The sequence below is a fragment of the Cyclopterus lumpus genome, chromosome 4 (genome assembly GCF_009769545.1).
Source record: "Cyclopterus lumpus isolate fCycLum1 chromosome 4, fCycLum1.pri, whole genome shotgun sequence".
Classification (NCBI taxonomy): domain Eukaryota; kingdom Metazoa; phylum Chordata; class Actinopteri; order Perciformes; family Cyclopteridae; genus Cyclopterus; species Cyclopterus lumpus.
Genome location: NC_046969.1, coordinates 6,663,290 through 6,691,257, shown reverse-complemented (window position 1 = coordinate 6,691,257; position 27,968 = coordinate 6,663,290). Strand labels below are relative to the sequence as shown.

Sequence of the window (27,968 nt, the reverse complement as noted above, 5' to 3'; positions counted from 1 at the left end):
TAGATGCAGATTCATTTTTAATCTCAAAATATAGCGGGGAGGTTACATTCATGTGGAACACAGTAACATACCATATAGGGTGATATGCCTTTCAGCCAGTTTGGTTGCATTTCAAACAGCTTGACCTTTACGGTGCACATGCAATAAAGAAAAATATTTGTCTTCCCTGAAATCTTTTCAAATTGTCTTATTTTAAAAAAAGGAGTGCAAATGCCGAGGGAGCACATTTCAAACAGTGTCATGTTAATGAAATTTTTTGCAGACATTTTCAAGTTGAAAAGAATATCAAAATAGTTATTCAGAGTATTGCATCATGCTGAAAATTGTTTAGGAAATTTGCACAACACGTTTTTCAACAGATTATTTGGGGGTCGGGGCTGTCGCTTTCAATTCACCACTAGCAGGAGGCCAATGTTTGATATCTAGTTTAATGAAGCACTGCATGCTCATTAGGCGGTACATTCTAGCAAACTAATTATGTAATAAATTGCAATTTACATTTTTTATTTTAGTCCAATGACATTGGCCTGAAAAAATGAATGATAATAAATCATCAGATAATCCTTGTCGTCAATGAATGATTGTTCCGATAGGATGCACTCTGTACACACACACACACACACACACACACACACACACACACACACACACACACACACACACACACACGTACAGAAACAAGTTCACAGATGATAGCACGTTTCTGCTTCCCGAATAGGAGTGAATTGAAAACAAACCCAACCCTTCATTATACTCATACACATAGAATACCTGCAAGAGTTTACAATACACAGGATTATGTAGTTATATCAATATCTAAGTGCAATCTAATTTGGCACAGTTTCAGATAATAGGTGTTCACTCATTTCATTGTTCAACGTAAACACACAAACTACCCTATTGATCTAGCCACCTGCATACGACGGTGTCTATTTCCTAAAGAACTGACGATAAGTAAAGGTAGTGCTGGGCGATCAAACCGTAATGATATTTATCTCCCTACATATTTCTTTCCTGATGAAATAAATGAACACAGAAGCCTACTTTTAGTACACACATTTTCTTTTTAACGAGCATTGGCTGTATCTGATATCTCTTAAAATAGTGTGTGATGAATATAACTCGCGTAATATATCGCGTAAAGGTCATTTTTTTTACTGTGATTGTATCTTTAAAAGACATATCGCCCAGCACTAACTGGAGGTAAAACAATTAGCTTATCCTCATCAAATCTCTTCTGTACTGAAGAGTGCAGTCCACCAAGACACTTGGTTTCTAGAGAGGTTGCATGCGTGGAGCTGGTGAGGACAAAGGAAACAGTCAAGCATTGTCGCCCCATCCACCCTTGCAGATTCACAGTATTCAGAGATGATGTCAAAGGGTTAACTCTGGATTTTACAGTGTAGGTCCAGTTTGACCTCGTCTGTGGTCTTCGTCAGATTCAAACAGACCTCCGCTGACCTTGAGCGTTCGCCCGGTTTATCATTTCCTGGTACATCTTGGACCTGAGGAATCGTGGGTAAGAGTCTTTCTCCATGAGGCTGTAGACTTTAGCTTGGACTTCGTTGAGGCTGGTCGGGGACGGGTCCTCCAGGCTCTGCTTGGTCTTTTCTCTGGTGCGGTAGTCAATGTTTACCTGACGGGATAAGGGGAACAAACATTTTCTTAAAAAAGGGCAAGGGTCCCTCATAGTAATTTATACATGGCATCGTCTGTTCTGCACACTCTACATAACCTGACCACGATTGTTACTCTACCAAACCTTATGAAACCTTAAAGACGGCATGTATCAGATCAGAAAACACTCATTTGGGAATATCAAATGACCGAATGTGTACCCAAAGCACCTAAACCTTTTTTGTTTTTGTCGCATAGATTTTTGGGAAACAGTGTCCCTCTTTTGGCGATTGTGAAAACAGTGAAAGGTTGACGACGTCTTACTTCCTCTTTGTGAAAAGGAAACAGCAGTGTTTATAGTCTCAAGCTGATATCACAATCACTAAATATTGATCTAAAAAAATACTTTTAGCAAGCATCATTAGGTAAAAGGAAAAACACATTAAGACAGCACACACACACAGACACACACACACACACATAAACACACACACACACACACACACACACACATACACAAACACACCTCTCTGGGGGCCTGAATATCGATGAACTCCTGAAAGATCTTGTTTGCTTTGGACACAAGCTTGGTTGAGCTTTTGATTTTTTTGTACTCCTCGCAAGCCATCCAAAACTCGATATTCTCGTCACTGAACTCCGACTTGAGAAATGTCCGGAAGGCAGCCAGACCATCTGGAAAGCACACATGAATGAGACGGTAAGGACAGGAGGTAAAAACAACAAAAAGCACTTCAAAAACGGGATTGATATATGCAGCATAGCACCCATTTCTGTACAGCAGGATCATCATCATCACCATCATCATCATCATCGTAGAGTAGCTTGATCATGTCACAATACCCTAATATTTTTTGCAGTACGTATACACACTCTTGTTCCCTGATGCGGGAAACGTCTCTCATAACTAGAACACAACAAAATTAGAACAAAAATCGCTTTTTTTTGCTGTCTTCACCAGTCAAGATAAGTGATCAATTAATGTGCTCCCCACTGATAACAGAGTGGAAGGGCATGTTTTTCTGTGGGCTCATGTCACACTGACATGTTATTTCCACCCGTCTAATTTCTGCTGTTTACCTAATAAAGCTGGGCAGAGCGGAGGGGATGTTCCTTCTGTGCATATTCACAAATATTACTCGCATAGAAACACACATGAGCGTATACATAACAACATGCAGGTTTACATGGGCACAGGGCTACTCACACACACACACACACACACACACACACACACACACACACACACACACACACACACACACACACACACACACACACACACACACACACACAGGGCTGCTGTTTGATCAAGTAGACAAGTAACGGGGAGTCTGACAGCTTTTACAGCGTTCCCTCTTGTCTACTTTAACTTATTGGAAAGCTTATGAAAAGGTTTTTCTCCCTCGTGACACACTTTTCCAAGACCAAGGGCCTCTGCTGAGAATGCAAACTTGGGATTACATGTGGCATATTTCCTTTAAGTCATAATAAATCTGAATTGACATCCAAAATGAATTGATAAAAACATTAACACATGTATTTGTTTTAAAATCTGGTATATAAAAAATATATAAAAAACAACAACAAAAAAACACTTGATACCTTATTTTAAGCTGAATGGCCTCGCAACCCTTAACAGGATGTGTGGTTAAAGATAATGGACTGAATGGTCCGAATGGACCGGACAGCTAATCAATCAACTTAAACACATAGTGGTTGGGCTTAAAATAAAGATTAAACTAATAACACTTTGAACAAGTGTTGTTGTATCCCAGAGCATATTCACACAAATTAATTTACATTGCAGTCAGTAGAGGCTACATGGTGTGTTATGACAAGCATAAAAGCAAGAAAGGCGTTGTTATTGGACGCTCCATGACTCAAATTGTTTTGGTAATCATACAACATATGGTGAGACGACAATCGACTCCTTTCACATTGGCGCATGGATTGGCATCGTCATTCGATTTGCCGTTTGTGTAAAATATTTGTTCAAACTCGTAAAAAAACATTGCCCAAGCGCTCTAGTTATAAAAGAAATAAAAACTCCACGGGGCTCTAAAATCGGTTTATGAAATAGATTATTTGACACAAGAGTAGACACAAAACCAAGGCTCTTAGAGTATTACGGTTAAATGTAAATTTCATTGTAAACTGAACATATTCCTATTTCTTGCACTGTGTTTATTTGTCTTATTGTCCAATGTTATGCACCACCCTTGGACATACACATTCCTTGTGTGTCCAACATACTTGGCAATAAATGGTTCTGATTCTGATTCTTTCATTTGGAAAGGAGAGGGACTGAAGGTTTGTTGCTTGGCAGGTGGTGAGACTGGAGCAGTTTGGACATGTCTTCCCAGAGCAAGAAACGACAGAGAGACAGAAGAGGGCATCCAGGAGGCAGGCGGACTGAGTTGAGGCAAATCTTGACCGTAAGCCGGGCCTCCAGCTGAGAAGGTCTTATGTCAGAGCATCAAGGGAACTTGGTGAACTGACAGGAGGCTGACCAGACACTCAAACACACCAGAGACATTAGGAGCAGCTGGGATTCAGCTGGGATTCATGTGGACGATGAACAGCAGATGGGGCTGAGACAGTCAGTGGAGACTCAGTCGTTATATTATTGAATAAATACATTGTAGCTTAGCCTAAAACGATGCTGTTGTGCTAAGTTCTGGAAGACGCTGACATTTTGTTCTCACTCTGGATATCACCCTTGACTCGAATACAAACTGTAACCCTGATACAATGAGCTACAAAAAACGCTTATCAAGCACACACAATGTTCTTGTACTAACAAGCCGTGTAAGCCAGCTGACAGTGTGCACAGGTCGGGGCCCCCAGCAAACACACAATCAGCTCTACACAATGAAGAATAAGTCAGGTCTAATTGGTATACACACTATCCCTCATTTTGAATTAAATTAAGGCCTAAGTGAATATCCTACAAAGGGAACATTCAGTACTGTGTTCCTATTGCTTTGACATAAGTTATTGTAGTGTGTGTGCGTGTGTGTGTTCATGTACATGCTGTGATTCACCTCTCTAATGTGTGGTCAATTGGAAAAGGAAACGCAGGTGTGTCACGCCTGGGGAGGGCTCTATTCTTGGCTGTGTAACAAACTATGTTTTGTGGAGCAAAGGTGTTATGTCAGAACCTTGATCTGGACAGAACAGATAATTGTCATGTGAGTGCTGGGTGTTTACAGCTTTCTTTTAGTCTGGGCCGGCTGTCTCTCATCCCTATAATCACTTTGATGACAGACAGGTGTAAAACTTGGTGCATCCTAGTTTTGCAAGCTAAGAAAAGTTTCGACCGAGAACAAAACTAGGCAGTTTCTTTTCTGAAAAAGACACTCCAGGCATCACAAAAACAGCACGTTTTTGTTTCGGCAGTCATAAGTAATTGGTTATGAAACCAATAGAATAAACCCCACAAAAACAAGCTTTTTTTCTTTATTAAAGAGACATCCATCAAAAGCATTTTTTGCATTAAAAGGCAAAGGAAAGTGCTGGATGGAGCCAAGTGGGAAGAAAGGACTTTGTAGTCACATCTCTCACATCGCTGACAATGATTGAGTGTCTTCCACTTGTAATAATCAAATGGCAGTGACAGGATCAGAAGACAAATGACAACAATTCTGAAAGGAACCCTGTGGAGTTTTCTTTTTGATAAATCAATTTAAGGAAGCAACATTTTGATCATAACTTTTAGTTTGAGGCATTTGCAAAGACAGTCAGATTGCTCGGCCCGTTATTGCTGCTTGAAATGTTGCTGAGGTAGGCGCAAATATACAGACACACACACTCACACACATACACATATACACACACACACACACACACACACAAACACTGTGCTTTAAAGTTAGATTGTACATTTTATATATTTGTGTAGTTCAACCAAAGCGAGACATCTGATAATGTAACATTGGGTTCAAGCCAAGGTAATTATTTCAATTAATTAAGAAAAAAATAGGCAGATCGACTCATAATGAAAATAAGTTAATGGCATCCCAAGCTTAACATGTTTCTTCTTCATGAAACATCTGCAAGTAGTCGGATTTAATAAGCTGCCAATATAGTTATTTCCACTCTGCGTATGTCAGTGAACCAGAATAATTATTTAGAAAAAACACGTAAAGGATTTGAGACAATGGCGTCTCAGGTAGAAGGTAGAAAAGGCACACTTTTCCACAGGAGAGACGATTATAGGATATCATTTACATTTTTACAGTTTTTTACAATTGAATATACATTAAAATCAAAAGTATTACACAATTATCCAAACCGTACAGTCAAACTCGGCCCAGATTTGCACCACTATAAGCACAATGTCTGCCTCACACTGTTTGCAAAACAATACACACAGTGATTTGAAAAACACTAAACACACTTCTATCCATTACACACAGAAGTATATCAAGATGTCACTTCCTTGCAATTCCAAAGCACTGAATGGCAAATGACCACGCCTCTGTGCCAATTGATTAAACACAGCAGTCAGGTGTGCAAACACAAGATTGCTTAATTGCAGACACACCAATCAGGTTTATTAAGCACAATGAAATGCAGCAGGTGAGTTCTATCTTCAACCAAGGAGGGTGATGCATGAAAACTGGGACATTTTTTGTTGTTGTGAATCTCCATGTTGACTAATTTGAGTATATAGAGAAAATAAATGTATATTTTCATCAGTCTGCAGCATTGGTCTTGTGTGGTGTCTAATGCATACTGTTCAAGTGTGTTTAGTGTTTTGCAAAAAGTGTGAGCAGACATTGTGCTTATAGTGGTGCAAATGTGGGCGATGTTTTGCACTTTCTGTGTAGAATTGCTAAAAGTGTTGTAGGTTTTCAATAGCAGTGTGTAACTGGTCCAAACCAAATAAAGTCATATGCAACGTGTGTGTTTTTCATGTGGTAACAAAATATGATTTTGATACATTAGTGTATAGTTTTTACAAGAGTGTTTCATTTTGCAAAGGGTCTGAGGTGTTTTGCTAATTGGGTTTTTGGGTGTGCTAATTATGTGTACTGTTTTGAAAAACAAAACAAAATCATGCTTAAGCAATGGAGAAAAACTGTAAAAACAAAACAGGCTTGAGAAAAAAATGGGCAGATCGACTCATCGGCAGTGAATGTTCTATCTCCTGAGATACAGGTAAAAAATAAATAATTGTTTGATGATAAAGAAGAATAACAGGCCGGACAAATTGAAGGAGACAAGGGCCATCTGTTGACCCCATATGAGAGACTTGCTGCAATAATTCATAAGCAATAATCCATGATGGAATATGTCCAAGAAATGAGTGTCAAAGTGAGGACATCCAGAACGGACTTTTCCCCTGAGGCAATTCATTTTTTTTTATTAGGGCTGTACCGAATACTTCATAACATTCCTGTTTTCAATCAACATTTGATGCGGTGTACCTTTTCATGTTTATTCATTCCGTACATTCTGTATTTCTAATAAGGTAATAATCAGGCTATACTAATATTACCAGTATTATACTATTTGAAGAATTAGATTTCAGTGGATTTCAGTGGTATCTGAAAAGATAGATGCAATCTAGTCAAAATTTCTATATATCATGTAACACAACATTCAGCTACAACCCATATTTGTTGGTGTTTAACCTTTTCAAAAATATCATTTCCACTGCGGTCCAAACACGGTTTGCTCTCCCCTCCTGTATTAACTGGGCGGTTTAGAGACAATCTAACAGCACCATTATATTTATACAATCACAATAACATAAAATCCAATTTTTTTCTTTTTTGTATGTGATGGTTTATAAAAACACGTCAACAGACATTTGAAGCTTCATTCAAAATGATCTATAGAATCTTATAAATCTTAAAAAAAATTGATGTGGGTGAATGGGCATCCACAACATAGTTATTGTAGTAAATAATTGGTCATTTAAAGCCTTTTTAATGAACGCTGTGAAAGGTTCCAACACATGATTTAAACACTTTTGAGTGAGGCCCATTCACATCAACAGATGAAGGAAAATAACTGGATTTCGGTTATTAGTGCATTTTAAGGATTCTTTAAAGGATGTAATAATTTATATCAGGACTATTCGTGTAATAGTATATCATCTGCTGAGTTACAGACAACTCTTTCCAATGTAAGTCTTTTGGCACCTGTGGCATCACGTGACTTGTAGTTCCACCGTTTGGCCACTACATAGACTTTGAATCAGAATCAGAATCAGAAACTTTTATTAGCCAAGTAGGTTTACACCTACAAGGAACTTAGCGTGGTGGGTGGTGCAACATGGGACGTCAGACATAACAAACAACAACAAGCAACAACAGTAGACAACAAATAAACAATCAACAAAGTGCAGACGAGACATAGAATAACATGTAAAATGTAAAATGTACAGTGTAAGATAAAGTGCTTCAAAGGCTTGCTCTCTTTCTGGGATTTTCTTTCTCTCCAAAATCTCAAAAGAAACTGAGATAAACAACAACAGACTTGGGTCAACTTTGTCTGATCACAAGTCAGTACAGTTATTAAAGCTCCAAATAATACATCAATGCCTTTCTTATTGCACCTGCCTGTGGAATAGTGTTCTGTATCTGTTATTGTTTTCCAAATTGCTTATGGCACCTATTGAGCCATGGTTTCTGTCACTGCTATTGCAAAATAGACATTTGTTTTATAGTTTACTCAAATGACCTTGTTCTCCAGAAAAGTACTATCAGAGTTTTTATATCAATCATACACAAATCATATCAGGTGGAACAGTTCTTATAGTCTCCCTGCTTCCAAATAAATATTTTTCTTTTAATCCAAGTTTAAATGTCTTTTCTTTCTGGTGCTCAAGACAAGTATGTTGAGAGGCAAAGTGTAGTATTCACGTCAATTTAAAAAAAGGAGCACGAGTGTGTGCGTGAGTGTTTCTGCACACGCTCTGAATCCACCTGTGTTTTTCTTTCATCTGTCAGCCCAAGTGAATGGCTTCACAAAGCTTGTTAGCAGACACAAAATAAACACGCGTCTCGTCTGTGCAGATGGATGTGTGTGAGTGAGTCTGTGCCAGTGAGCGCTTGGTCCATGGGGAAGGTCACAGACATGTGACTCATGATGCGGGAACACAGAAATGAGACCCTTACATAAGATGCGCTTGGAGTGGGGGAAAGGACTACCACATGAAAGTGGCATTCATGTTAATGATCGCGTGGTACGTGACCTGCGCAGTGGTGACTTGTGTAAAATAGAACACGTCTACTTACATTTGTGAGAGAGGAGATGATCAAACGATTCGGACCACCGAACAACCTCATCCGTTGAAACTCTGACGGAGGAAAGACAAAGGACAAGATGCTCACCAACCACGGTGCTTTAATACATTTTTAACACAAGATGGTACTGTATTTATTATTAAAGGGCAGCAGATTTTGATGTATAATTTACCCTCTACTCATAGGCCATCTTGTAATTGTAAAATCTGGTTCAATTTAGAGAACGATGAATGGAGGAAGGAGATGAGATAGAAGAAAAACTCTGCAAGTGGTGAACACGTGATGGGATAACACAGTATCGTGGCGATTAGGAGGAAGCATTAGCATTATTGTACCGCTCCATCTTTGGAACATAAGGCTATAAGCAAAGCGCATTCTCGTCAACATCAAAGTTCAATAACGACATCTCTTAATAATATCCAATATAAAGTTAAATTAATGATAGGATTTTGTGTCCGAGCACATTGTTGAATTACTTGGTTGCGCTGGCTGACAAACAAAGGAAAACACATTTTCTTGGAGGTACTTTAAATGTCACGGGGCTTTAATTGACCACACACATTCTGTGCACTTTGTTGTATATACAAATTAAGGCATTAATGCCTCTCCTAAATTATCTCATTTGCTGAAATGGTGTTGCTTAATATATTATTTAAATTATGCCGAGGGCAGCTAAAGTTTAAACCAATTAAATGACTCTGAGAGAAATGTTCCTCTGTTGGCATACATGTGCAATGGCCTTGTTAACTGTCAAGGCTGAGAGTAAAACAAATAATAAATTGTATCACATACATTTTTAGTAACAACAGAAGGTTGAATTGCTCATTTATGTTGCTGGCTATCTTGGCTGAGAGGACAATACATTACATTGGACATCCCACTAAAATACTAACATCTGAAAGAATACTTCAGGTCTTTCAAGAGTTTTAAAATCTTGAATGTAGGTTCATAACGCGTCCAAGCTCTGAAGGCCAAGTGTGGTGTCTGGCGAGTTATGTAACACAGCACAAGCGTGGGATTTTGCAGTCCCAAGGAAGTAGGCGCAGGATTTATTGGCCGACTCACTTCAGACACCTGGCAGTGGTTTCGTGGGCTGGAGGCAGGAACTCGGAGAAGTCGCTGTAGGAGTCTGATTTGTTGGATAGGCAGGCTAGTCGGGTCTTCATGGTGCTGATTCTGCGGAAGAAAACACACAATACTTAGGGGCAAATTCACAATAGGATCGTGCTCAAAGCACCCGCATAGGGTGAATGGCACCAATAACTGCGCTGCCAAGCAAATACCATCACATTTGCATGTTTAGAAAAATAAGTGTACATTTAGTGTAAATCTGCTCTTTTCCATGCAAATGAGCCTCAATCCCAAAACAGTGCAATCTACAAAGATCAGGGCTAATAGCCATATGCAGTACCAGTCAAATGATTAGCGACTACAAAGAGTTGGTGGCATAGTCTGTATATAAAGGAGAGTTCATCGCCGTGACCCCACCCAGTGGTTTGCGGACTACAGTTTTGAAGCCTCGAGTTCGCCATATTGTCAGTCGCCATCTTGTTTTGTTGCAACCAAACTGACACGAGAGGGTGAAGCCGAATGCCTTCTGACAAAGAAAACATACATACAGATTGAGATGTTGGCCAATGGATGCGTTTGTCACAACAACAAAATGTGTTATTCAATTTCACAGAGAGGCAACGTTGTGTCCAGTAAGTTGTTGGTTCAGATACCAAAAAGCAGCTCCAAATAATATGTGTGTGGAAGGACCAAGACACCACAGAAACCATCGCCAAGAAGTTGCATGAACATGAACTCAAACTGGGAAACAGCAATTATATTCAGTACATGTGATAATAATGCTAAGAGCTTGTAATCAACAAATCCAATAACACTGTAAAATGTATTTTAATTGTAAACTCAGCACCATCAAGAAAACGTCATATCTGAACTGTTGCCAGGCTGGCTAATCTTATGTTTATGCTTCATAAACGAGTTGGGCTGCACCTTTAGCAGTTTTTGGCTTAACAAAAATAAATAATAATAATAATAATTCAAAGACAACCACACAAATTAACTGAATGTTGAAACCAAATGACTCATATCTCGGTGATCTTTGGTGCAGATTTTGGTAGATATGTGTGCAATCTTTGTGGAATCTTTTTGCTATCTGGCTTTTTTCTGATAGCACCGAGATACGGGTTGCTAGTTCCGGAAACGTGAGCTGACTCCTGAAGAAATTCTGATTATGATCATTTAATAATTATTTGAGTTGGTGTTTGAGTTGTGTTGAAATGGCTTACTAATTCTTGTAGCCCAGGAGCTGTTGTTTAATTTGATCTCTAACACCAATATATTTGCTCATGATTATTTTAATGTTTTACACAGTTTAACCATAATGTGCCATAATGTGTCAATATCCCTCTTTGTAGGGGGCTCGGTGTTAGTGTTAGGGGTTTTGTCCCTTTACAATAAATTAGAATAAATTAGAATGTATCGACTCCCACTGTGAAATGTAAGTGCTGTATGAGTATTTTAGCCTATGTATAAGGAGACCTGGTGAATAAACTGAAGATGCAGAGAGATAAGGCCAGCTGACAGGACTGGACTGGAGGTAGACAACAGGTGCAACTGCATTATGCAAGAAGCTGAATTAGTATGCCTCAATCAGCGGGAAGCTTCAAACCCAGCTGATATCCAAATTCACACCCTGATAAAGTTTCTTATTTAAGTGTATTTTGCAGAGTTAAAGAAAACCTCCTACACAACAATTCATGATTGAGTACTAAGGGCAGCACCATCTCCAATAATCTCACCAACACTATCCAGCTTGCATGAACTTAAATTATGCTTTGCAGATGATGTACACTGCACCTATCAAAGTTCTCATTGTGATAGAACATTACCCACCAACATGCATCATTATTAACAATCAATTATTTATTATATTATTAGTTTGCCTAGGAAATAAAAGCCCTTCCAGGATGATTATCTCGTTGGAATGTTGCAGCTGAAAGGTCTAAACCCAGATCATATCACAATATGTGAACAGTCTCTCTGCAACGTTTGACTTCGATAAAGTGAAGCAGAACAAAGTTAGAGAGAGTTTAGTACAGAGAGTTCAGGCGAGGTCTCCAAAATGAGCATTTGGGCACATTTTAAATTTTCTCATGTACCAAACCATATATTTCACTTGTATACTACTTATGGTGTTCAATACATTCAAATACAGCAGTTGTTGGCTTAAAAAATAATAATTCAAAGACAACCACACAAATAAACTGAATGTTGAAACCAAAGGGCTCATATCTCGGTGATCTTTGGTGGAGATGGATTTTGGTAGATATGTGTGCAATCTGTGTGGAATCTTTTCGCTATCTGGCTTTTTTTCTGATAGCACAGAGATACGGGTTGCTAGTTGCGGCAACGTGGGCTGACTCCCTCTATGTAGGGGGCTCGGTGTTAGTGTTAGGGGTTTTGTCCCTTAACAATAAATTAGATTGTATCGACTCCCACTGTGAAATGTAAGTGCTGTATGAGTATTTTCAAATGTTAACTCCTTTCTAACAAGAACAATATATAAGTTTGATTAACATAAAAACAATACATTTGCCATTGGAACTATGAGCCAGATAATCTTTGAATGTGTTTCGATCAAAGATACAAGATAAAGGCGTTAACTAGTTGGGTTTCATTTTTTTCAACATTTTGAAGCGTTTCAATCTTCTCATTTAACTCTCATAATTGTTTTCCCCAAAGTGTCAAAGAGCTTGCTTTGTGTATATAACCTCTGCTTAATCATTTCATTGAGATCAAGATCTCTTCTGAGAAACCTGAGTACAGCAGAGAAAAAGAAAAACAAAGATAGCTAGTCAAAACAAAAACCCAAACATAACCAGATAAGCAAAAGAACATAAGGTACAAAGAACACAACAAGACATAACAAAAGCACACACAGCATCAGTGACAATCCACCTAAATAGATTTGACATTAAACGTTATAAATCGGCCAGTGGAAAAAGACATTACACTTTTTATTAAATCATCTCCAACTCCCTCACTTCATAAGGGTCAACGTAGCGGACGCCAGTGTTCCCACGTTTTGTGACGGATCTGTTTCGTAAAAGTTTCCCCGAGAACTCCAGTGGACGATAACCAAAACAACATCTATCTGTTTTCATCCATTCACAGTATTTGTCCATTCACTCCGAGTGTTCCTGGAGGATTCCTGTCTCTTGGATGGCATCCTTGCAGCACGTCGAGTGGATTGTTTTGATGCTTGAACCTTCAATTGGGAACATTGCATGAAATGTACTGTTTATTAGCCACCTGAAAGCCATTTGCTTGAGTTAGTGGACTCTATTCACATGAATGCCAAAGCTATTTAAATTGTCACTTTGTGTCCTCCGTCTTACTCTGACAATTTATTATGCGTGTGTGTGTGTGTGAGAAAGAGACATTGGATTAATATTGGATTAATATGAACATTCTGATATTGCCTTTCAATGAAAATTGGATGGCGGTCTGCTTTCATCGTGTGTGAGCACTAGAGGGATATATAAATTTGCATATGAGCTTAAAAAACAAAAACATAATAGACACCTGACACTCTCCGGTGAGGAGGGAGCATTTGTTGGCTTTTCAGTGGCGAGTGGTTTACATGCTCTTTCTGAAGCTTTTTCCAACCGATCAATAATACATCAATCAATTAACACACTTGTTTTTATTGCACGCTGTTTGCCCCAGAAACTGCCACGTTATGTATTAGATGTTATATACAAAACAGATGCACTGGACTGGAGGAGTTTGTATGTCAACTGTGCTAGACATAATCTCAAGGTACATTCAATTTTCTAATGTGATGAGTTTTTTTCAGAGGATTATTACACAATGTAGCAGACCATGTATGCGTTTGACGATCACCGGCGGAGGGTTGAGTTTTACATCAGATTTGTGGAAAGTTATGAAAAAAGAGCCGTTAGGAGGATTTTCTCACACGACGACGGCAGGAATTCCAACACCTCCTACATTAATACTAATTAACTAATTAACACCAATACTAATTCAGGACACGTCGTTGTTCTTAAAGCCACTACAGACAGGGAGGCAAAATTAAATAAAGTTAAGGGTGAAATGCACACTGAAGGTCATAGAATCACACAATGCAAAGGGTTATTGAAGAGCATAAATAACCTATAACATACACGAGTGAAATATTGGTGGGAGGGTAATGCGAGAAAACAGGTCACCAAACCACTCAAATTTATTAGAGACATCTTCCGGAGAACTTCTGGGATTTTTTAAACATTATTTGGAAACAGTCGTTAAAGTTAGAATGAGGAACTTACATTTTTTGTGTTGATTTTGATGAAAACTGTTGACAAGAAAACTTATAATTTTACTGCAACAGGGTCTGGGCTGGTTTTTGCTGGAGTCTTAAGCTGATGGCTTTTCGGGGGAACCTGCATGATCTTTTTCAGGATACGCCAGAATCCGACCTGATGGCACAGACTATATATGGCAACACTATAAATGAATAGCCACTCTTCTTGCTGGTGGTCTCGTTTCCTTAGGTTTGGTCATGTCGAGGCATCAATGTTAAATCAAGACAGTTTCATAACTAGTTAAAAGTTTCCCGTAACAAAACCATCTCACCACAAGGTACATTTAGTAGCTTTTGAACTTTTGATGCACGATTTGCTAGCTAATGATGAGTGAGCAAAAGCTCTAGAAAAGATACACAAATTGATTTTGCGGTTTGAGTTCATTTCAATTATATCAATTAAGATGTATCTTCTGAGGACCATGACTAATACAATCACATGCCTCGTTACTTGTCTTGCCTGGCTCCTGTTGACGGCTTCATCTTAGTCAAATTCTGAATTATGCTCATTAGGGTCCTCGTCCTTTAAGCCGCGCATTGCCATTCATGGATTGTATAATTAGATAGAGTCATAATAGGTAAAACAATTGGGAGATTATTCCATGCAGATTGTATATGCATCAACACACTGCAATTAGTGCTTTGAATTTCATGTAAAACATTTGGCCTTGAATCCTTGTGTGGCATGGACAAATGGGAAAACTGGCACATTGTACGGCAACTTTAGTAGATTAATATTGGAAGAGGGAAACAGCCTTCAAGAATTTATGAATGTCGAATTAGTATGCACGTCAGCATGTGCCTTTTTTATAGCAGACAAAGGTCATCAAGTGAAGTTGATGAGGGAACATATTGATAAATCCATTTGGTGTGTGCCAAATTGTAAATAACATGATGCCGGACCTCTCTCTCCCTTCACTCCTGTGGTGCCTTCTCTCCTCGTCTCTCTTGACAAATCTGTATCTCGCTGACTGTTGTGAGCTAGATTCTTCGTCTGCAGTGTGGCGCAGACACGTGCCACTGAGCTATTTATAAAATCCCTGACAAATCCATGTAGTCAGGAGGAAGCAGTGCATGTTCTATTCAGCCATGCAGCAGGGCCGGCTCCTGGAGGAAAGATGCTAAAAACAGCAACGGCACTTTAATGTCTTAGATATACACAAGTGTGCGTCATGCATCTTAAAGTACAAGCAACATCCGACCTCTGATGTCTGATGTGCCTGTTGGGGTTGGTGGATTGAGAAGTCAAAATCTAGATCAGGGAAGTAGTGTCGGAGTGTGTGTGTGTGTGTGTGTGAAGATCTTCTTTGATGTTACCTAAGTTGGTGCAATGCAGATTTTCACATTTCCTTCTGTTTCCTCATTTCTGTATGCTGACAGAAGACACCCAGCAGTTTCATGACTATGTGTTAGCTGACAAAGTGATTATGAAACGGGGTTTGTCTGATGAGAAGATTCATCTGCACAGAGAGGATTCAAATGAATGTGCTATGCAATATCATCTGCGGAACTATTGCACAAAAACGTGCACAGTAGTGGCAGTAATGATGAATAGACGTATACTAAACTGTACCCAGCACACGGTGACGCGTGCATGAATGAAGTGCACTTATTTGCTCCGACGTTGGCGTTAAAGGCCACGTGTGGTCTCGTGCCATCTCTCAAGTGGGAAGAAGAACGTCTTCAGGACAGGTTACATCCCTCCTGGGTGCACCTTAAAATAGCAACTCTTTCAAGCTGAATGCTTGAACACTGTAGGTTGCGCCCAGTTATAGTAGATCACGTTTTTGTCCTGAATCTGGGTCAACCTTCCAACAGACATCCTGCTGTTTTTAGAGGTTTTGTAGTAATACAGTGCTGATAAAGTATATAATACAAAAACACCGCTACTTCCACTACTGTGGTTACTATTACTAGTATTCACGCCAACTAAAGTATCACCAACTAAACTAATAAAAAAAAACAATACATAAAACAATTCACACATTTTTGTAAATGTCTACTCCGGTCTTCTAGAATAAAGCCTTTGCTGCTTTCCCACAGCCTCACTTATTGGGAGCTGTCTCTCAGATATCCATTAATTGATTATAATTCATGGGCTGGTTCATTAATTCACTCACTCACTGTCAGAGTCTCTGCGCCCTCCACCTCTTCACAAACATTGAAACAGGATCACTTGCTTGTCTCATCTCTGCAGAGCCGCTGAGCTGTGACTGGGTGCTCTGCTTCTTTGTCACTGGGTGTTTCAAGAGAACGCGCTTTTGCCACTTGCTCTAGGATTCTTGTCTTTCGCGTCTCCTGTATACTTATAAATCACGTTGACTGTAATTATTAGAACATATAATAGGCTATTGACATATATTCAATATCGTGAGCGTGCATACGCTCTACCAAGCACAAGCCTTTAGCTGATAGATGAGCCCTTTCTCCACAGACGACTGTACCACAGACATGTGACACCTGGTTGGTTTCATAAAGCACAGAGTGGTTTATTGACAAACTATATTCATGAGCTTCTGTGGAAGAGTCAAAACTAAACAGTGTTCAGTTTCTATGCACCATTATCAGGGACACACTCTGCAGGAATTAAATCAAGGCTCAATCCTTTTCGGGTTTGCTGTTCATTAAATAATTAGTTTGCAGTGCACTGTGACTTTGATTCAGCATTTTAAAGCTATCTTATTATATATTCTCTTCAATTTAATAACTGTTTTTAATTGTATTTCGGTCCTTGTAGTGTGTTTTTTTTGTACATGCATTTAGATGTTTATGTAATCATCTGCATAGAACAAAATGAGAGCATATCTGTTTTGTGTAACGTGCGAGTGACAAATGCGTGATTACAGCAGTGTGGACACACCGAGCTGAGACCTGCGCTCTACTGAGTGCTCTTCTATTTTCATTAAGTGATTGTTCTTTTCCTTTGTGAAGCAGTTTCTACAGTGCTTCAAACTGAATCATTGATTATCTTTTTGATGTTTAATATTCATCATTTTGTTGTCACCAGTGATGGCTCACAGGTACTTGTGATGAATTAATAAACAGGTGCCATATATAGCCAGAGCTATGAATAATAGTCACATGTACGGCTGGCCTGACATTGTTGGAGACGCTCTCCGCTGTGGCACAATGGGTGGGCCTATTACACTTGTCTGCTGTTCTTTTTATTTACAGGTGGAGCAAGTGGTTCAGCAGGCAGAAGTATTAACATGCAAACAGATGATTAAGAGAGTGTCTACATCCATTTATTTATGCAGAGATTTATAAAACAGAGATTTATGAAACTAGAATATATTTTGGATGCGAACAACAGGCATGCTTACAGTATTTTCCGTCTTTTACTCATTAGTTTTGTACAGGAGGCTCCTGTTATCCCCAAAAAAGGTGAACGTTCAAAATAATTGTGCTGTAGACTTTTCTACTATTGTATAGTTCCAGTATTGTACTTTTTCCCCATTTACTAGGTTTCAATATTCAAAATGTAGTGGTGACCCCCTCAGGTATAAACACTGTTAGCTCGGTCAGCACCGTTGCTGGTATTAGCTCTGTTAGCACCGTTAGCATCGTGAGCACCGTTAGCTACAATGCTGCCGGCTCAGCCTTTGCCAAAATTAGAGTAGATTAGATTAGATATAATTTATTCATCCCCAGGGGGAAATTTCTTTGTTGCAGCAGCAAGCAGGTTTACAATATATACAATACAATAAGATAAAAGGAGTTGTTTAGAGGCATTAGATATGCTCTCGATTTTGCATTTAGCACGGTTAAAACCTTGGACTAGCGAATCATGTTCTTTACTATTTGTCATGTTTCATAACATTCTCGGCCCTCCCACTCCTCTGAGGCCTTGTGTTAGGACACCTGAGCACATTTCTCACAACAGTAGGTCAATTTAGGATAGAGCCACCCGGGGGATTTTCAGCACATAACGCCCAGAAACCATTTCCATCTACTTTCTACACAGAGAGGTACACGATCAGATTAATGTCACTCTCCCGCGACGCAGGACCCCCTCTATCTATTGTTTTTCATTTCAACTTAATCTGGGTCCAGTTCACAAGCCTCAGCAGCTTATAATTTAATCTCCAAAAGAATAGAACTGCACTGTGCAAGCCTGCAGCTTGTTCGGCAACCTGAAAAAGATTGGCCATCTGCTCTCAAATATTATGATGTTTATAATCTATCCTCTGTCCACCGAGGAACACTCATGTTATTTGGATTCATGTTATTCTCCCGCCTGCATGTGTTCTGCTTCTTTTTTTTGTATTGCGCTGACAAACATGTGAATGCTTTTGTTTACATTGGGACATGTTTTAATTATTATAATTCACCCTATATTAAATATTCATATGGATTGCACTTTCCTTTGTGATTTTAAAAATGTGCTTAGACCAGGGAAAAGAGATGCAGGATGGGGTGGGAGGCATCTGTAAAAATGTAACTGTACTCTTTTCTAATAATTGTAATTGTTTGAAAACTGTAATTGTTTGAAACTTCACATGAAAATTGAATCAAGTGCTAATGATAACGAATCAAAGTAACTGACCATATAACATTTATTTTTCTTTTTTCTTAGGATATATTTTCATTAATCCGTTAAACAGTAAAACGAAATGTAGCCTTTTGTGCTTTTTGTGGCTTGCTTCTATCCTCAATGTGGAGAGCCTCATTGCAATATGTAAGCAGCTGGTTTGGGAGCAGCCAGCGAGTAGAAACCACAGTAGTGTGAGCTGTGTCAGGTGCATATGGTGCAGTCCGTTGGGAAACATTTTTGGGGGCTATTTGGGACACATTATTAATTATTCATTCTTGATAAACAATTTGACTAGTTTCTGACTAGTAAGCGCAACATATCTATTGTTACAGAAGGGCCAGTCAAAATATTTTAAACCACTATTCAATTAAAATAAAATATAACTATTTTTATGATCAGATGATAGATCTTGACACCAAAATATGATGTTACACAGAAAAAATCTCTGGAGCCACGCTGCATAGTTAACCAGATGTTCTAGCTCGCTAATCAGTCTGATGGCACCCAAATCATGACCGACCAGGGGTCGAGTGCATTAGCACTGGTCAGACATGTAATTTGGAACAGTTCACAGAGCGAAATTAGCATTAAATTGGAGATGTGTTTCTGCTTATGTCTAAATTCAAAATTCAACATTCACTCTCCTTTTAGTTCCGTTTGTTTTTTTGTTTCTACAAACTCCTCAGCTTCTAAATCGTCGGCCATATTTACCAGCCAACCTCAAACTTTGTTTGCCTGCTGTTTGTCGCTGGCCAGGCAGCATACGGTCGGCTTATAAGACTTTATTTTTGGACTGAAAACAGCTTTCTGTTGCTGCTAGAAACAAGGTTGTTGACTGAGCCAGACATTCAGGATTTCACATTATTCATTTAATCAAATATTTATGTTCTCTAGTAATAACCTGTTTTGCTTTTTGGATAAATCTCAGACATACCTCAAAACTAACAGTGCTTGAAGTTCCTGGCACTCGATAAAGCGAGAGCGAAGACGACTTCCCAATCTTTAGCCAAGTATCTGATTCAAATCTCCCTGGCTGGACGGGACTATTCAGAGCACATGTGTGCCAGGGGGTTTTCAGGATGATAAGGGTACACCAATGACTCGCATTCATTTCTGGAGAACATTTTGCTTAGTTGATGAAAAATTGCCTGTCATCTACTTTAGGCTTTATCCCAAGATGATGGGATGTGACTGGGTTAGGGTTTGGGGGATGTGTTGTCATGAGGAGAATGAGAAATAAAGGCTGAACAAAATACTGTATTTATGATTCAGTTGGTTTTCGCTTACACGCTATAACCATACACTGCAGTCTGGAGGAGAAACAAGCAGAACGGTGATGGAGTTATAAGGTACTGTACATGAAGCCTGAAAGATATTTGTCTATTCACCGGCTGACTGTAGAAAATCGGTCATGTGTTGTCTGGATATTTGCGATGGATTAGCACATCCTACCATTCACACTTTTACACCACGTGTAACAAACACTGTGATGTACAATATTAAACTGTTTCTTTTTTCTATGTTCCATTCAGATTGAACTCCTTAGTGCTACAGACTGAGCACATGTCTTCACTCATCCTGCCTTTATCCACTTATGTAGTCAGTTTGTTCCAAAGTAGGATGTGAAGATGTGTTTCCATATAGTGTGCACTGTGTGTAAGCAAAAGCTGACCATTGCACTACATACAGTATGTGCACTTGCTCACTTGCTTGAATCACCACATGTGGTGACAGTACTGACGCAACCTGTAACAGTCGATTTCAAATAAAAAATGTTTTTATTTTATTCCGCCGCCACCTGAATACAATAACTGGCTGTCAACAGTTTTCACTGGATCTACATTCTACCAAACAAAAGATCCCAGTATTTTGTGGATTAACAAAACTACATTGACTGACTGTATTTGCAAGAAGGCTACAACCTAAACATTTACCGAAGCCAGTCGGGAGAAGAGCAACAATATATTTTACATCGTTGCCCTTTCAATGAAGGAATACTCTCCAGTTCTGATAAAACCGGTGCTATGCAGTATACCACCACCTGACCTCTTTCGCAGCCACGATTCCTAAGAATTATATTTATAAACATAGAGAGAAATGGTGGAGCTTTAGCAATTCAATAAAATATAATGTATATTAAACATGTCTGCAAACTACTCACTAATGCATTTGATTGGTTTTCCATAAAATGTCTGCTCCTGGCAACTCATGCTAATCGCATTTGATTGTCATGTTTAGGGAAATAGATGCAATTGGTTAAGATATAACTAGACATTTTTTTTGGGGTGGGGGGCGGAGATTATTTTCTTATTCAAGAATTGGTGAGAAGATTGATACTACTCATGTTTATGTTCGGTACATGAGAAGCGATCGTCAGTAGCAACCTAGCTTAGCACAAAGACTGAAAGTTAAACAGCCAACCTGGCCATGTGCCGAAGGTACCATAATCCTCCTACCAGTACCTCTAATGCTCACTCATTAAAAATGAACAAGTGTCCTGGTCAATGACATACAAAGGTATAGTAAGTAGGAGTAGAAGTGTTAAAAATTGAAACATTTGAATGTTATGGACAGGTTTGGATACACCTCACCTTGAAGTGGCACTTGTGTGGGCTTCAAAGCCCTCCTCCATCTTTGATAGCTCTCATGAGTGACATTTACTGGACTGAAAAGCCCTCAGAGCTTTTTGGATCAAGGGAGGGAAGGTGGGAAGGTGGGAACTGATTTTCAGTATTGCTCACAGGAAATGGAATAAAAGACATGTGTGAATAAGCAATCCCGTTGGCAGGAATTTGAACATGCAGCCAAACAGAATGAACACAAGCACACATTGAATTAGCTGGAACATTGGTAATAGGACACTGTATGGAGCTCATATTTCTCTCCTCCAATAGTTAGATTACTGTTTCCAATGTTCCACATAGATGTCGAATCGGTTCACCAACAGTCTTTTCACCGATGGAAAAATAAGCTATTCAAAGGGGCAGATAATAATCAGCCCGGTGAACCATTTAGACCACCTAATTTCGAGAGCTCTTTGTCCACAGCAGAATAACATAACATCCAATAAATGAATATGGATCCTTTACCTTGAGCCTGCTGTGTGCGAGAGATGCTGGACTCTTTCTCCCCTTCTTATTTATCACTGCCTATCCCCAACGTGTGTTTTGGCAGAATGCAGTCTCCGTCTAGCCAATGCTGCTGTGTATTTGTATGAATCTGTAGAGCTGAAGATATCTAGTGTTTCTGATGCCAGCGAGTGGGAGCTACACGCGGCATGCTCATTGGTGTGAAATCGCAGGGGGGGGGGGGGGGGGGGGGGGGGGGGGGGTGGGAGAGCAGCCGAGACGGATAGAGGGAGAGGCAGAGGGGGTGGCATCAGAGAGAGATGGAGGGGGCAGAGAGCTTTGTTTGCACAGGGAAATCTCCAAGGACAACCTGAACACATCTGTAAAGTGGAGAAGTGCTGTTCAGTGATGTTGTGGTTGAAGAGACGCACATTAATATGGAATGGAAAATGGCTGTGTTTTCTGTGAGGAAAAAAGAGAATCAACTGAGTATATATATATATATATATATATTAATTAACACAGCATCTATAGTGCACACATGCAACTTAAAAAGTAACAATGGAAATAATAATGTGAATGTTCTTTCTGGTAGCAACAGCAAGCAAATAGTTTCTCTCACAGTTGGGTGCTTTAGTAAATATTGCATGTACACAAACATACGCAAAACACACGGGAAATGCGATTTTGTCTATTTTTATAAAATCATATTGAAGTTGATATGTTACAAGTATTAGAGTGCATAGGATAAAGAGGGAGTGCAGAGCATTACTCTTGCAATCTTGAGAGGAAGATATGATCTGCAAGGAGCTGAGAGTGTGGAGGCGGCGGCCTGGCACAGGACAGATAATTCCTGCTACTGAATAGACAACCAAGTGTTGCATAAAATCACTCACACGCAAACACGCACACTCACACTCTCACACAGAACGAAGCAAAAACACTGCCCACACACACACACATGTTCTGAGTCTCTATCCTTCTTCCTCTCTATCCTCAATTTCAGACATTTACAAACACATTTGCAGTTTTGATTGCTGGGTAGGTATTTAAAAATGTAACCCCATCATTCTGTCGTGTCAAGAAGTTTCACATGTTCTTTAACAACTGTGGTTCACTTATCTCAAGAACTTAGAGTATCTTGTATTGATCAATACTGTAAATGTAAATGTTTAAGCAATTTAAGAATCAAAAGAAGGCGTGGGAATACAGTTGACTATGGCGTGTTTGAAAAGATCAGATTTAGCTAGAAGTCGTGAGATTTCTACATTCCGGTGAATTACATAACCACAGCAAATACAATTTGAAGGAAAGAGTGCAAACAACTTTTGGTGCACTTCTAGTCAGGAGTAAAAGAGTGGTTCTGAATTAAGTTCCTTCCTGTCGCACCTTGCATTCATGACGAATAGATCCCCTGAATCACCCAATATGGCATAAGAAAGAAAAAAGAGACATACAAAAAGCAAATGTCTTTGTCATGCACCCTCACAGAATCAATCAAACTGCAAGATGTCCAGCTATTTCTACGTCATTCAGCAGTGAGCAGAAACTCAAACTACATGTGTTCAAAGCCCTTTTCAAACGTGAGGAAGTAGGGCCCCAAAGGGGTGTGAGGAAAGATATTCGCCCACGTAGATGTTCAGAGATGTGTGACCTTCATGATGCTGCAGATGCTTGTGTATCGCAGCTTTACCAGCCAGACACCGTCTTTGTCACTCGCAGTCTCTCTGGGTGACTAATAGGAAATCTAGCGGAAGCAAAAGTTTCACACCTCCTTACTGCATTGAGTAATTAAGTCTTTCACATTGTCTGACATGACCGTGTCTCCCAGCTCTGTTTGGCATTTCACACATTTCAAATGCCAATGCTTAAGATCTGAAGACGAGATTATAATATACTCCTTATAATTACTCCCTTCCTGTTGATCAACCCCTCCACTACTTCACAACATGTTACCCATTCCAGCAGCATTATTGGATGAATTGCCATGCAATAAAGTTCAGACATTCATGGCTTCAAGAGAAGGAAAACTAAAGACCCTGGTGATCCCCTAACCTTCCTCTAATGTCAAACTTTGAATTTGTCAAATACTTTGGTTTATGATTAAATTCCTGCAAAACTAATGCCATTCCCATTAGCCTCAGCTTTAGCCTACATTAACAAATACTAGCATTCTAACAAAATAAGCTAAGATGGTGAACATGGTAAAGATTATACCCGCTTAACATCAGCATATTAACTGTTTATAATATAAGTAATGGATCTCATCAACAGAAAGACTTTGACTTAACGTTCAGGGCAATTGTACAATTTGAAATCTGAACATAGACAATCTCTGCAACCCCTGAGATGTTATGTATTTCACGAAACTGTCATGTGGTTTCGTCCTTATGTTTTTTAAATTCATTTTGCAAAAATAAAAACCTGTTCTTAGTGAAAGGCTATTTTATTTTGTGATTGCTACAATTTTGTATTGGCTTCAATTTGACAACATCAACTTTCTACCGTCACACACCGAGCAGAGCCACTGTCTGGTAGATTTATTGGATACTTATTTTGGTATCAAATCCTCTGCATCTATGTCCCAGTGTTCCCCCATCTTCATTATTAAGGCTTACACAACAACGTCATAATGACTTACACAAGGAGGCTTACTGGCCTGCTAAAATAGGTTCAGGGATGTCATAACACCCCTGGTAGACGTGGACATTAAAACATTATTGTCCCCAGGCTTATTCACCATGTCAGTCATTGTTGTTGTGTCTGTCTCCATGATTATCTCAGGCTGTCTGATTATATTTTACGGCTTGTTCATTAATCTTTCTCTCCTTTTCTCACATTGTGTTTTTGCACAGATGGCCTTCATTTAAACCACCTGTGTAAACAGGTTTACCAGATGATTTAAAATAGTTTATTCTCTCACTTAAATACACTCATAAATCAGTAAATCAGGATGTCATCAAGGGTTGTTTTCTATTTAGTTTGGTTCGGTTTCACAGAGCACAAATTCAAAGTTAGTCTTACACTGGACACAGATTTAAAATGTGTTCAATTTGTTGATAACAGGCTATAGGCTATTGGGGTTTCAGAATAATAGGCCATCAGAACAATGGGGACCCAATAGTCCAAAATATGTCTCATTGGACCTAAAAGAAATTCTGAATGCCGAAAACAAACGTCAATTGTTACGAAGTTCCATTGCGGAAACATTTTTTTGGGTTGGTTTGGTTGGTTGGTTTTGGTTAAAACACTCTTTCTGGTAGAAAGCCCTGAAAGGAAAACCTATATGTGTTCAAAGCCCAAAGTTATTCTAAATAGCCATGCACTTCTGTTTGTTGCAGGTCTTTGCAACAATGGGCACTTGTTTTATGAAAATTGGCGTTACCCCCTATAAGTTGGGGTATAAGTTAAAGGATAAATCTAAAGGCCTAATCATTGCTATATTGTTTTGCTTGTTATAGACTGCTTTATCCCTATGATGGTTGGATTAGCCATTCTATTTTAAATATGTTTTAAAGAGAAGAAAGGAAGAAAAGAAAAAAAAACATTTCAGATTGTCCAAATAAATCTCCTTTGCTTGCAAACTAATTGTTGATTTACTGATGTTTGGAAACATACTCATAACTTCCACTTGGAGCTGGCATTGTTGGTCTTAATTTGACATCACGGTTTTGTCGAGGACATCACGGTTTTGTCGAGGATTGTTCCAGTTACCAGCTGGGTGTCCCGAGTCCAAACAAGTATCCATAAAACACTAGAATGTCCCGGTTTGCAACAGAATAAAAAATAATCATAGTAATAATCGGAATAATAGTAACATGTCTGTTAGTTAGTTAGCTAGCTAGCAAGCTAACCTAACCTGTAGCCTATTTACCTTTGGAAATGTTCTAGTTTGTTACAAAAGTCTTGGGTGTTTACACATTGCAGGCCCAAGCTGTTCTGGCTGGATTCTTCTCATTTACATCATTTTGTTTTTTTGGGTGCTGGGGAATGATTTTTTTTGGGGGGGGGGATTGTCGTACACATAATATAGCAGCTGGGACAACCACCATCATGCCTGCTCTCCAGAGAGTATAGGCGGAGATGACTTGAGAGGGCAGAAGGTGAGAGAGGGAGAAATAGCTAAGTGTTGCATGTCCTGCCATATTTGCGATTAGTTTGGACTAGCCCAGATGGATCATATGTTTAGCAGAGACACCAGTGTCAGAGCTTCCTTCCTCTCACGCAGCCCACCAATGAATCACGTGTCTTAACCCACGGGCCTGCCATGTGATATAACCTCCCCGATCAGTCTGGACTTTCCTAGAAGACTGTATATTGGAAAGTATGATTAAGGGCAGTCTGTATCAGCAGGGGCACAATGTAATGTTGTGACATGGTGAGAAGATGGAAGAACCATGGATCAATGTGACGCATGATGCAGTAGGCCCCGTTTGAGAAATACAAGCACAGACAGTTCGATCAAGGGGTGAGAAGCCTGGAGTGCTTCCCCTTCAACCCCAGCAGGTCGTCAGTCTGAGCCTATAAATCATCAGGTACGTCATGCGTGTTTACTTGATGTTTCCTCAATGTTTCTATTAATATATTTCCCACAAGTCAGCGCAGAAAAGTTCAAATGTCAGAATCTGTAGACTCTCCACCACTTACGTCCATAATCTTGCGAGAAGGGAGCTCGACACACATTAACTGCCTCTCACTGTGCATCCGTTTACACTTCGAGTGAAACTCAAGAAATAACCTCGGAGCTTAAACACACTGTCGTTTCTGACATTGGAGGGGATTGGAAAATGTCGAGGAAGTGTACTGTTGCTGACGTTGTAGCAGCGGTTTGGCAAAGCAGAGATGAGGATGACAGAGCTCCGGAGCCTGAAAGTCTTTGATTCCTTTTTTTAAGAGAGTCTTCGTAGTAATGAATGTCCAATATTTTTAATTTCCTTAATAGTTTACAAAGGGTGTTTGCAGTTGCTAGGACCTAGTGAAACAAGTGCAGCATCTCCCCAGCTGCCACCACCTCCTTCTGTCTGCCTGCCATCAGGTCAAGATCCGCCTCAGCACAAACACCTCCACGACAGCCATCAGCACCAGCCCGGTCAACAAAGAGGTCCTGACCCCACCAGCAGTACCTCCCCCACACTCACAAGCGCCCCCACCTACACAGCAGCCAGCCTTGCTGTTCACTGTACAAATTCATAAGAATCTTGATATGTAGTTATGCGGTCATTTTTTAAGTTCCTCTATCGTGAAAGTAGAATGACAGACAGAACAAAGATTTCAGTTTCGACATAGAATTTCATTATAGATTACACTTCTGTTTTTTAACCTAAGCCATTGGTAAATCAATTTCAAGCACCAAATCAAAAATCGTCTTCATAAGTAAGGGTATATCTTCATAATTTTCAAACAATCTGAGCATTTAAACAGTGCTCTGACAAATTGTTCCCTCTTTTTAGAAATAGCTGAGCTTTTTTTCCCTGCAAATTATGAAATAAAACACATGGCTATCAAGTTTTATGCAAGTACAAAGTGAAGGATGTGTTAAAATAAGTTAGAAAAGCCCTTAGACCCCAGAGGCTCTATTAATAAAGCTTAGCTTTCTACTACAAAGTGTTGCTCCCAGCGACGACATTCTAAGAAACATCTTGAAATTATGGTGTATTCAAAGATTTGTTCCTCCAGTTAAGACAAGGTACGAATGAATCACAAAGCAACTTAAAAGAGCAGCTAAGGGGAAAACTGTTAAGAGTAAGGAGGATAAATCTCCTAATCATTGAATCACCCAAAAACTGTCTAGAAATATAAATCATTGGTGCAGCAGTATTTTCTGCCTGGATGCCGAGTCATTGGACTGGTACAGGAAAATTGCAGCACATTTGATTAGTCTGCACCAAGCTGACTTTTCACTCTCATTTGTAATTTTTACCTCAAAAATTATATCAAGTGAATGTGGAATATGTGTATATATGACCTCGTCACTACCAACAAAGATACACCAAACTCTGGCTAAACTTGACTTACTTTCAAGGTCCAAATGTCTGGAGAAGTCTTCAGGATGAGTCTTCAGCAGGTTGACAGTTTGATTACCAGGACCTGATGTC

General features: G+C 39.4%; 1 protein-coding gene across 5 annotated transcripts; it reads right to left on the bottom strand.

Moving 5' to 3' along the window:
• On the bottom strand, positions 1 to 27,947 carry LOC117730146 (regulator of G-protein signaling 8-like). Of its 5 annotated transcripts, none has more exons than XM_034531705.1 (6): positions 21,895 to 22,051; positions 21,397 to 21,525; positions 9,963 to 10,073; positions 8,889 to 8,950; positions 2,144 to 2,310; positions 1 to 1,636 (listed from the first exon to the last, which is right to left on the bottom strand). In XM_034531705.1, the coding sequence occupies exons 2-6, from the start codon at positions 21,435 to 21,437 to the stop codon at positions 1,442 to 1,444; spliced, it is 576 nt and encodes a 191-aa protein (XP_034387596.1). In that variant the 5' UTR covers positions 21,438 to 21,525; positions 21,895 to 22,051; the 3' UTR covers positions 1 to 1,441. The 5 variants fall into 5 exon arrangements, with proteins under 5 accessions (XP_034387596.1, XP_034387597.1, XP_034387599.1 ...); XM_034531706.1 differs by having other exon boundaries at positions 21,397 to 21,487; XM_034531708.1 differs by lacking the exons at positions 21,397 to 21,525; positions 21,895 to 22,051 and adding an exon at positions 27,889 to 27,947.
• Between the last annotated feature and the right edge of the window lie 21 nt (positions 27,948 to 27,968).